The sequence below is a fragment of the Acanthisitta chloris genome, unplaced genomic scaffold (assembly GCF_000695815.1).
Source record: "Acanthisitta chloris isolate BGI_N310 unplaced genomic scaffold, ASM69581v1 scaffold29600, whole genome shotgun sequence".
In the NCBI taxonomy this organism is placed as follows: Eukaryota; Metazoa; Chordata; class Aves; order Passeriformes; family Acanthisittidae; genus Acanthisitta; species Acanthisitta chloris.
The window spans coordinates 5,255-17,154 of NW_008650367.1; the positions used below are offsets into that span (position 1 = coordinate 5,255).

An 11,900-nucleotide genomic window follows, 5' to 3' on the forward strand; every position below is an offset into this window, starting at 1 on the left:
CAACACCACTGCAGGGCCAAGATCTGCGGAGAGAAAACATGAGTCAAGCTGCAGCTGGGCACTGCCAGGCTCACCACAGCATGAAAAGGTGCTCCATGACCTCCAGGGCTTGAGGGACCCCTGCTGCACAGCCTTCTGGTCAGGGGGTGTCTCTGGATGCTCTGGAAGGAGATGTGCACCACAGGACAAATTTTCTGGCCAGTGGCTGCTCTGTTCAGAGTCACCGTGATACCTCCAGTGCCCAGTCCAGTGTGGACACACAGCACCCCCTGGGAAAACTTCAGGTTTTGGTTCTTTTAAAAATACAGCAATCCAACAAACCCAATGGGATTCAAGCTCCCAAGTTGCCACTGAAACATTTGAAAAGGGGATGCCCAGGGGCCCCAAAAACTCTCTGGAGATCCCCCAAAAGTGACAGTGTGCTTTCTGGGTCACCAGGAGGCCACCCTGGGCTGGGGGATGGGGTGACACCACTCCCCAGAATGGGTCATAGGGTGGCCCAGACAGGACAGGCAGATGACTCAGCTTCCCAGAAACAGGGTGAGCTTCAGCCTTGCAGCCGCCTCTCCCTCCTCTCACGCTGGGCTCGACTGCACACACCGGGACACCCTCTGTCTGCAGTGGGTCTCACATAGACCCCAGACCCCACTGCCACCACAGCCCTGGCCCTGCAGACACTCTCTGCTGGGTCATGGAAGCAGAAAACACCCAACCTTTCCACTTCTGCCTAAAGCCATGCCTTGCCCAAATCCAGCTGACATTTCCATGCCTTCCTCAAGGGAAAAGTCCTCCCCAGCAAACCGTGGCAGCAGCAGGGCCAGAGCAAGGAATCAACGTGCTGGGGAGCTTGACACATAGAAAAGATGCTTCCCAGCCTGTCAAGATCATCCCCTTTCCCTGGAGGCTCTTGGTGATCCCCATCCCACCATCCCCATCCCGGCTCAGCCGTTGGCACACTGCAAACCCAGAGCAAAATCTGACATCACTTCACCTGCACCAGCGTCGATGCAGCTGCAGCCCCCAGCTCTGCACAGCTCAGGGCTGTGCACCTCACTCCCAAACAGGCTGGTCTGTGATCAGCACCCGGGAAACACCTGATCCAAAGGGAGATGGAGGCAGTTCCCAGCCCCAGAGCAGCAGGGTGCCCAGGCAGGGCTGAGTGGGACAGCTGCCACCAGCACTGCTGGGGATCCAGAGATGCCGCGGGGCACACCGAGTGCCTCTTACTCACCTCTTACATAGCTTCATCCGGCTGACACAGGTCAGATGAGCTCTGGTGAGAAACCACCCTGCCTCGTGTGCATCTTGGTGCTGCTGCAGCCCCAACGTGAGCAGGGCAGGCTGTGCCCATTGGGGGACTGACCTCACTCCCCTCTCCCCTGTGCCCAGTGCCACTCAGCAGTATCTCTGGTGCATCTTCACCCCAACAACTGGCAGTCTCTGCCCACTTGCAGCACCCTTTTATCTGAGAACTTCCCATGACTTTGGAAACTGCCCCGACTGAAGCCTGAACCCTGGAGAGCAATTATTTCAAGGTAGAAAGTGAGACAGAGAGGTTTTAGGGACTAACCAGGCTGGACAGACTGGCTTAGATCAGAGCTGGGAAGGAAAGGCTGTTCCCTCTCCAACGATGTTTTAATTAGACAACACAGCTTTCTGTCTGAGCATACATTAATTATAGGGATTACCTGCAACAGGGCTGTCGTGTTAGACAGAGCCTGGAGCTCCTCACTGGACTCGTTCAGCTCATTAGAGCGAAGGGATCGTGGGCTGCAGGAGTGGCCACGCTCAGGGCAGAGCTGAGCAGGCTCTGGGGATCAGCAGACAGAGTTCTAACAAGGTATGACAGCCAGGAGCTGGTGTGATGTCAGGGTCGAGGTGGGAGCTTTCAACATGCTGAGGCAGGCACACACACGGGGCAGCTTATCCCACAGCAAGGGAATTTTCCATCCCTGAATTTTTAAGGCTGAAGAAAGGAAAGGCTTCCTGAGTGGAAATGAATGCAGAGAAATTCTTCTGACCTACTTTCTGGTGTGCAGGTTGGTTGATGGCTGCTCCTGGTTTTCTGCCCAATGTAACTGTCCAGTTGGACAACTGTCCTTGGAGTGTTCAGGCTCAGCAATCACTGGGAGAAGCCTTGGGACAACTCACTGGGTCTCCCAAAGTTCCAGATCTGCAAGCAAAACGTGGTGCCTGACTGAGGCCGCTCAGGTAGAACTGGGCTGGTTTGCAAGGCAAAATCTCAACCAGACTTTCTGAAACCTAATTTCCTGCCAATAAACTTATCAATCTCCCAATCCTGGGGCTGTTCCCTGGGGCAGGAGACTCAGCAGACAGCGTTTCATAACACGTCGGCTCTGCCAGCCAAGGTGGCTTTGAAGATGAGGGTGGCTACAGCTGTTGCATATGTGACACACACCCCCACGTCCCACTGAGGAGGGATAACTCCTCTCTGTGGCACCCAAGCACTATAAAGGCAGATGGTTTGTTACTCCAGGATATGGGAGTTTTTTTCTGAGTCCTACAAAAGGTTCAACTTTCTCAGCTAGGCTTCATGAAAACAAGATTAAATTGACTGCAAAACGAAGTGTTGCTGCTGATTCTGCCTGGCCTCTGATTCATTTCCCCAGATAAAACCACGCAGTGTTTAGTGCAGGGTGACAAGAAGAGTCTGTGAAGCTACTCGAAGCTTATGTGCACGAAACCAGGATGAACATTTTGAGCTGATTTCCATCAGCAACTGTGCACAAGGCTGCAGCCAACTCTGCTCAGGTACCCTGGGGAGTTGTGCTTCAAAAAAGGCCCAAGAAGCAGAAGTAGATGTGTGTTTTTTTAATCTTCAGTTATGAAAAGTGAAAGCCTAGTTAGGCACAACACTGCATCTGCCCTAGACTGTGGGATGCAATGAGTGTATTTAAGACTGTTTTAAACACAGAGTAGGCACAAGATCTCACCCACATCACCCATCTCTGCAGCAGGAGATAACAGATTTCATGGTCAAACTCCTCTGGAGACATTTAATCTAGAAAGGACCAACCACATTTCTAAATGCCTGACCCAAATGTTCCAAAACTTGGATGCACACTTGTAGCTGCAGTCCTGATGGCTGCTCACATGCTGGAGTGGCTTTTGAGAAAACATGACTTTAAAACCTTCAGCTAAGCTCATGCCATGTGGCTTTGCTCAAGGCTGACACTGCTTCAGCATTTTTCTTTCTTCCCACCCTTCTGTGATGGCTGGACACACACTCACTTGGGCAGAGAAATGCTCTTTGAAGGCAAGAACCTGCTGGAGAGATTTTCTGCAGAGCTGAACTCCAGCAGGACACCAGCAGAGAGCTCAGAGCTGCCGTTATGGGAAATCAGATTCTAAACTACAGGATGGGTGTATTAAGGAGATACACGTATTCTGGAGAATCACCCACCACAGTGGTTTCCTTGGCACAAATTCAGCAGTTGCACATAATCTCAGGTTTAGAGAGGACAGCGATTCACTGACCACACTCTCAAGGCTCCTCACCCGCAGCCTGGAGCTCAGTGCTTCCGCATTTCACACACAAGCAAAACTCCAGTCCTTCCCATAACACAACTGGGATTTTTCCTATTGAAAAAAACACAGTGCCCCACACCTCTGAACTGTTCATTCACCCCAAAAGCAATTGGCTCCCACTCAGCCTCCAGCCACGGGACCTCAGCAGTGCTGCCAAGCACCTTTCCTTCCCTTTTAAGCCCAGCTGCAGAGCACAAAACACCAAGTGGCTCACAGCTTGCAGTCAACCAAAGTTTAACCAGCTGCTGCTTCCCCAGAGCAGAGCAGGAATCCTGCCTGCCCAGTCCAGCCACCTGTGAAAGCATCTTCAACAACGCTGCAACTTCTATATACATGGGAGGTTTAGAAGTATTTCCCCCCCCCGGTTTAGTTGCAGACACCTTAATTTGCCAGGCATGAAAGCCAACACCACTTACTTTGCAGGAACTCAGAAGCCAGTGAGCATAGAGCACATGGATCCAAACATATTCTCCTTCTTGCCAGTCAGCCTGGAGAATTTTCTTTTATCCCAGAGTTAGTCCCAGTTAGGGGCTCCCATGCATTTCAGACATCCTGACCTGAGCTCTCCCGCTCTGAGCTCCTTGAGGAGCAGCAGGCTGTGAGCAGGCAGGAGCAGACACACCACAGCTTCCTGGCCCAGGAGGTGGTGGCTTCAGCCCGGGGTAGGCTGGGTCTGTGCTCAGCCGAGGCGGGACAGCCAGGCTCCGCGGGCTCCCAGCACACACAGCACCCTCTGCTCCCGCCCGGCTGGGCTGGGTGCTCAGGGGAATCTAAGGAAGGAATGGGGAGCCCCAGATCATCATTACCTTGCAAATGAACGACACCTTACAAGGAGAGAGGGGAAAATAAAACACCAACTTTATTCACCAGGGGCGTGAACCGTGTTGGGTGGGAGGTGGCAACCACTGGAATAGGAGTCTGACAAGTCAGGCTGTGGAAATCCCAAGGAAGCGTCAGAATAGGAGTTGGCTGAGACACAGGGCTAATACACCCAGTTCGTAAAGAGGTGATGATGTTAAACAGTGTCAGAGCACAAAATAAACTCAAAAATGTCTCTGCCCAGCTCAGCTCCCCAGTCACGGGCCACTCCAGTGAGCACCCATGCTAAGCTGGGCACATTAATCCTTGTCACCACTCAACACTCAAGTGTGGGAAACAAACAGCCATCTGTGAGGGAAGGGCTCTGAGCAGCCATTGTTAAACCCTTGAGTTGAGCTCCATGTGTGGAGAACACGAACTCAGAACAATAAGGACAGTAGGGCCAATTCCGTTAGGAACCAATGGATGCTGAAGAGCCCAAGGCAGCTCACACCACCTTCCACATCCACACAGCTCACAGCATGATCCAGTGGCTCTTCAGGAGGAGAGTCTCACTGCAACAGGTTTCCTGCAGATGTTCTCATTCAGGTTTGCTGTCTCAGTGTGTTATCTGAGGTGTGTCTGCAGCAACGTGAAATCCCACACGACATGAACAGCTCTGATTGTATCTTCTTCAGGCTCAGCCTTTCTGGTTAGTCTGGCAGCCTGACCCTGCCAGCACGCACAGCCCTGCCCAGGCTGACAGCTTTACAAGTTTCTTAGAAGAGATAAAAGAGGGGCACTACAGGAACAAACCTTTTCATCAGAAAAGTGACTCACGGAAGAAAAGGAAATCGATCTCTTCAATTAAAAAAAACTGTGTCCTTCAGACACTGAGATGATTAGCAAAGTTTGGTTTTTTTCTTAAAAGAAAAGGCTTTACAATGCACAAATCCCACCAGAAAGACTCTGATGAAACCACCATCTCCTCCAGGGCAAGGACTGGCTGCCACCAATGCAGAATGCAAGGGGAGAGGACATCCTTCCTGTCCAAAGACTTGCCAGGGAAGAGCACTCAGCTTGCCTGGCCTGCTCCCAGCCCAGCCTCAAGCTCTCCCACCACAGGGCTGCACGCTGGGCACACACAGACCTCCTGCTCTTTATGTTCATCTGGGGCCCAGCCCAACCCGGATCTGGGTCTTGAGGTTTTTTAGTAAGAGGACCCATCTTCACTGAGCCACCTCGGACAGAAACGCCACCTAATGATGGCAAAAATCACAGGGTTCCCTGTGGAGTTGTTCCTAGCTAGGAGGTTTGGGAATCCTGTTACTTTGCTGGCTTATTCCCCCAGCTTTGGCACTCTACTTGTGGCAGTTTTCCATGCCAAGCCAATGAGTTAGGCTACAGCATGTCCTGGGATACTCTTACAGTCAAACTGCTGAAATCTGATGCTTGAGGCCACTAGTTCCCACCTCCAAGCTGCCAGTTTTCTGTCTATTCCTCACACTAGGGCTACAAAGAACTGCTTCCCCAAAAAAATGGAGTTCTCCAGTAAATCCCACAGCAAAAACCAGAAGGCAGAGAGCAGCTGAAGCACTTTGCCTTTGTTGTGTTCACCCAGCACAAACCTTTTGTACTTTGCCAGGGGGTGCTCAGGCCCCTACCTCCACCTGTGCTCATCAGGAAACTGCAGACAGAAGCTGTCCAAGCCCCCTCAGCTGCTTTGCAGCCAGCAGTGTTATCACCTGAGCAGCTACAGACTGTGGATGGAGGGGCTACCACAGGGGAAACAGAGCAAGTGTGCAAGAGAGCAGAGAATCATATTTCTTGGAGCTAGTCCTCATCCAAGGCCCAGTCACTGAATGCTGTCAGGGCTGGATGGATGTGTACTCTTCCCCCTCCCAACAGAGCTCAGAAGCATCCAGAAACTGCTGCTTTTCCACCCAGCCTGAGGTGCAGAGGAGCAGGACAGCTCACCCAGGCTCTGAGGTCAGGAGCATTGGGGCTGGCTAGAAGGACAATCCCTGCAGTCCAACGCCTTCCTCAGTGCCTAGAACTCAGTCATCTTCTTGTGGGTGTCTGCTTTCTTCTGCTCCCGCTGCAGCCTGGCTTCCTGGGCCTGCAGCTGCCCCAGCTGCTTGTGGGCATCAGCCAGTTTCTCCTTCAGCTGAGCTGCTGCAATGCTGTGCCTGAAAGGGAAAAGCATAATGGCAACATCATCCTGCACGATAAGATCAAAGGCTTGTCCTCATCCCCGCGGGGTTGGCCCTTTCCTGTAGGATTAGCACAAGGGACATGCTGAAAGCCAGGAAGAACCTGATGCTCAGCACAACCTGGTCTGGAAACTGTCCCTAGGATGCTCAACAGCAGTGTTGCAAAGGTAGGCACAAGAAGGAAAGGACTCCAGCACCTTTTCTCTGAGAGCTCCTCTCTGCTACAGCCTGAATTCCAGACACATCTGCCAGCGTCCAAGCTGGTCTGAAGCGCACACAAACTTTCTCCTCCACTTCCCTTAGGTCTCATCCAGATACATTTCACTTGTTCCTCCTACACCTCATTCCATGCCCACCCCTTCCCAGAAGCACCAGGAATTCAGTCCCAAGGAGAAGGTTTCCCTACCGTCCGATGTTGCGTTCCAGGGCCTGCTGGATCCCAATGATATCCCTCTGCGTCCGTTCAATCTTCTCCGCAGTCTGGAAGAGGCGAACACTCAGGGCTTTCTTGGTGCTCTTGCTGGCATGGTAGATCTCTTTGCTGTTCCTCTCTGGTACTGCCATCCCTCCTGCCTTCTCCCCAGAGCTCTTCCCACGCAGTTTCTCGTTCAGAAAGTCAAACACGTTGCGGTGGGACTTGCGCCCACCTGACTGTCCAGAGCTGTTTCCCTTTGCTCGGCATTTCCTTGATTTGCCTGGGTCCAGCTTCCCCTGCTTCTTCTTCTGGAGCACCTCAGCACACTGGTCCAAGGACTTCCCTCGAGGAAGTACCACAGCCTGCACTGGCTCCACTCTGCCATCGGAGTTCTTCCCTAACCCTGAGGGGAGACAACGAGTGATTATGGCAAGTGAGGACCTGAGTTCTCCAAGTCACCTCCCACCACAAGCTCATGCTGACAGTCACAAGCTTAGGACAACAAATTAGACTTCTGAGGTACCAACAGCTGTAACTGCCATCCCAGGGGAGCAGCAAAGGCCATGGCACAGCGGGTGCAGGGACCAGGCCAGGAGCCTTCCCAGCAGAGCTGTGATTCAAAGCCCAAGGCCATCTCTCAGGCTGGTTTCTGTGAAGCCAAGTTCAGCCTCATATTCTCGGCTGCTCAAGCCAGGTTCTACTTCAAACTGGTTTGGTTCCTCTGAGAGAACTGGAGACAAACATAGGCAGCAATGCTGCCCTCCCAGAGCCCCCAAGGCTCGATGCAATTTGGGTAGGGAGAAGCGAGGTCAGCAGGCTTTGAAGTCTTGTGTCTAGAGCCAGGAGATGTGTTAACACAGACATCAGAAGCTTCACAGATCAGCTCCCTTCTACCTACAGCCTTTGAACTCCTCACACAACAGTTCTCACGGCTTTGATCATGAACTTGACCGTGGTTCCTCCAGTGTTTGCCATTACCATGCAGGGGCTGGTGCCCCACATGGCTGTGCTTCAATGGAATAAGTTATCCCTCTTCCCTCTGACATCTATCACATTGCTTGAGCCTTAGCCAACAGGCCCTTCAGCACAGCAAAGTTCTAGCTTCATCCAAAATCTTCTCCCCTTACCTTTTCCAAACTCATATCCCATCCGAACAAGCAGTTTGGAGCCAATTCCACGAGTATGAGCTTCCCAGCCACCAAACGAGGAGCTGCATGCAGGAGTCCATTCCCCATTCTCTGGAACTCCTGAATCTATCACTGTGACACAGAAGAGAGGAATCAGTGAAACACAAGAACAAAGCTGCTGTGCAAAACCTTTGTATTAGGGCACCAACACAGCATGCAAACCCCTCACGGGGCAGCACAGTACACTTCTCCCACCCTGAAATCATTTGGCTGCTCCTCTAGCCTTAGCTCCTACTGAGTTGTCACCTTCCATGAACATCCTTACTTCCACTGCACAGGAAGTGACTGAAATGAGAGCTCTCACTTGATTCAATGCACATACCAGCTCCCAGTTCCAGGCAGGATCATCTGGAAGTTTTATGGTTCCTTTCCTTCTTCCAGGATGGTGACACAGACTGACATACACATCAGAGTAAAATTTGGCACAGTGGTGTGTAATACTTATGCTGTGCCTCCAGCTCCTGTCTCTGGTATGAGGCTCCTCTAGTCCACAATGCCAATTCTGTGTTCTTAGGATCAAATAATCTCTGTATATTACATGTAAAGAGCTCTAGGGCACAACTTTGTCCCTGTGACACAGCCATGGCACTAGGACAGGGACAGTGCTGCCCATGCAACCTCAAAGGAGTCACCTGGGCACTCTGTGTCACCTTTCAAAAGCAAAACAGGGCACGATTGTTCTTGTGGCCTCATTGAGGCACTGAAAGGACCCAACATTTCCATTTACTGGAGTCTGGCACTCCTGGGTCATGGAGCTGCACAGAGTTCCCAGGGATGAGGAAAGCTCCTGATTCACTTCCGAGCTCAACTCAACCAGCCACTTACAAAACAGATTCAGAGCTTGGAACTCTAAATTTCACACCTTCTTCTTCCATGTGTGGGAAGTTCCCATAGAAACCTCCAGCCTTCATTAGCCCAACGATTTGCATAAGCCAAAGATTTTAGTTTGCAGATAATTACTGTTTTCTATCTTTCAGCAACACATAAAGAGATTAACTGCTCTTTCATCAGAGGTGAGATACAGGGAGAGCTCCAGGACAGCCACTGAGTCCCACAGAAAGGCAGACCCTGATCAGAAGTCACTTTTGCTCACATCCTCCTCACTCTCTCACCTTTGGCATAACCAGAATCATCGACATTGTCCTCATCAGACTCTGCAGATTCAGCAGCATCTTCACTTCTCAGCGGGGGAATGACACTGTCTCCTTCCACAACAGCCTCCTTGAGCAGCAGGGAGTCAAACTTCACTGTGTAGTACCCACTGTCTATGTCTGTGGAGGGAACAGCAAGGACAGTTCAGTCAGTGCCAGCACAGTGAGGGAACAAGGCCCAAGGAACATGTTTGAAAAGATTCTGGGTTTAATTTGTGCTTTACGTTTCTGTCTGAGAGGGAGAAGCATCCACTGCAGTGAAAAGCTCTTTTCACACTGCCTGTCTGGATAGCTAAAGGTTTATTTCTATACATGAAGAAGAATGTTAAGAAATGGAATTAGAGGGGAGTCAAACTTGCTTCCCTCTGACTTAATAATAGTGAATGAGAGATGGAAAGAGGGAACCAACCCTCCCTCCTCCCAGGGCAGGGGGAAGCCTGTATCAGCAGCTGCTGGGCAGAGCCAGCTCCCCTGGGTTTTGTTTAAACTAAAGAGCAGATTATTGCAATTCTCACCTAATATACATGCAAATTCCTGCAGCACCTCCCTCTTCCCTCACAGAGCACTTAACGACCTAGTAGTCATTTCCTTTCCACATTCCTGTTCTTTATGTCTCCTTTTTGTCCAACATTTCCAGGTAGTTCCCTTCCCAAGCCTGACAAAGTTCAGACTATTTCCTCAGCTATGTTAGGATTTTCAGTTCAGAGCTGCAGCCACAGAGTTAACATTTCTCCTACCATTAACCGCAACAGCCAAGCTTTATATCCATGTAAACACCAGAACCCTGGGAAAGCCCATTCACACCAACACGAGCCTCCACCTTCCCCCAGAGCCCTGGGACAGCTCTCACACCCCTCACCAGTGATTCTGGCCGTATACCATATCCCATCGCTGTGCTTGGCCAGGCAGGCTGAGCCCACCCCCAGGGCACTCAGGTCAGGCTCCTGGAACGGCTGCAGCTCCTCCACAGACACCACCTGACCATGTGAAAACCTGCAGGGAAGGAGGAACAGGAATTTTCAAACAAGAATTCCTTCCCTCCTTAAAGGAAACACACGAGTGTCAGCAGTGATGAACCTGCACCGCTAATTAGAGAGATTTGGCCACACGATGTGGCAGTTCCACAAGTCGTTCATGTTTCACCTTAAACATATGATTTATACCATGAAACAAAGGATGCTTCTCACCCTGAGGAATTAAGCTTCCTTGCTAGTGATATACCCAGTAAAAATGTTCATGTCTTGGAGATAAAGAGGATCAGAGCCAGGCAGGGCTCCAGCTCAGCCTCCTCCTCCAAGCACAACCAGCTCCAAGGACACATCAGGATGCTCTAGGCTAAGTTAAGTGCTGAAGATCCCCCAAAAAGGAGCTTCTACCACCTCCCTGTGCAACTGGAATGTAAGCACTGTGCACAGCAAGCCCTGGTGTTTTATTTCAAAGTACTTAGTTGGTTATTAACACAGACTTGGGTGTTTTATTTTGAAGTACTTAATCAGTTATCAGTTTATCCACTCAGTTATGTAGTATCTCTGCAGCTTTCCCATGGGATTTTCCACTTTATCTCTGCTAAAAAGAACAGCTAAACTGATGCCTCTGCTCACCACAGGATGCTTTAAAAACATAAAGGGAAAACTTCTTTGGGTGAAAGCAGCACAAAGGCACTTCCAGAGGAGGTTTATCCCCGTGAACAAGGCTGTCAGCCCCAGGCAGAACACAAACCCTTCCCACCCCTCTCTCTTTACCGACAGTTTTCCTTAAATCTGCACTTGTCCTCCAGGAAGAAGGGACATGGCTTCAGGGACTTGTGGGTTGGGTACAGGTACAGTACTCTGACCCCTGCACTGCCATCCTCCAGTTCGTCTGTCCCCACAATCATGGCATTGTGGTACTCCAGGGTCCCCCAGGAACTGTAGTAGGGAGCTTTAACCTTCATCCCACTCAATTCCTCTTCCTCCCTCTCAGACTCCTCCTCCTCTTCACTGCACTTTGATTCGTTTTGATCACCAGTTTCTCCCTCTCTCTCTGATGAGATCTCCCTGTTCTCAGCTGAAGGCTCCTCGTCAGTTCCAAGCCCAGCAATAGCTTCTTTGAAAGCAGCATATTCCTCATCTTGGGCAGAGCTCTCCGGGTGGGAATCCTGCCCCGGAAAACCCGCGGGGGAGGAGGAGGAAGCATCTGTGTCTAACGTGGCCAGCAGTTTGCTCTTTTTCACGGCCACCAGGCTGGACTCGGTCAGCTCTATTAGCTGCTTCAAATCCTCCTGCAGCTGCACCAGGTCCGACTGCTCCGACGGGTCCAGCCCCGCGCCCAGCGCCAGCTCCACCTGCTGCAGCTGCGCGTGGTACGTCTGGATCGCTGCTTCCAGGCTCTCCTCATCCATCCTCGGCACAACAAAGGCGCTTTTAGCCGCGTCCTTGCCGGGAGCTCCGAACGCATCAGAGTTCACTTATGAGCAACTTTTCACGCAACAGGTGCGCCTCAGTGACCATCCACCATCCCGCTCCTTCCCTCGGAAGTCACCAGGGCGATACTCCTACAGCAAACAAGCGGCGAGAGGCGATGGGAGACTCCGCAGAGGGGCTGAGCC

General features: G+C 51.4%; 2 protein-coding genes across 4 annotated transcripts in view; both read right to left on the reverse strand.

Annotated features, from left to right (window-relative positions):
* LIME1 (Lck interacting transmembrane adaptor 1) overlaps window positions 1-4,716 on the reverse strand; it is a 6,893-nt gene extending 2,177 nt beyond the window's left edge. Inside the window, exon 1 of the mRNA XM_009084885.1 lies at window positions 4,707-4,716. Coding sequence (XP_009083133.1) covers window positions 4,707-4,716 — 10 coding nt within the window. The remainder of the gene's footprint in view (window positions 1-4,706) is intronic.
* Window positions 4,717-6,291: 1,575 nt separating this feature from the next.
* On the reverse strand, window positions 6,292-11,693 carry ZGPAT (zinc finger, CCCH-type with G patch domain). 3 transcript variants are annotated; one of them, XM_009084867.1, is made up of 6 exons: window positions 11,056-11,693; window positions 10,173-10,306; window positions 9,287-9,433; window positions 8,103-8,234; window positions 6,967-7,378; window positions 6,292-6,536 (listed from the first exon to the last, which is right to left on the reverse strand). In XM_009084867.1, exons 1-6 carry the CDS (start codon window positions 11,691-11,693, stop codon window positions 6,398-6,400), a joined length of 1,602 nt encoding a protein of 533 aa, XP_009083115.1. In that variant the 3' UTR covers window positions 6,292-6,397. The 3 variants fall into 3 exon arrangements, with proteins under 3 accessions (XP_009083115.1, XP_009083123.1, XP_009083107.1); XM_009084875.1 differs by having other exon boundaries at window positions 8,103-8,219; window positions 9,275-9,433; XM_009084859.1 differs by having other exon boundaries at window positions 9,275-9,433.
* Window positions 11,694-11,900: the final 207 nt, after the last annotated feature.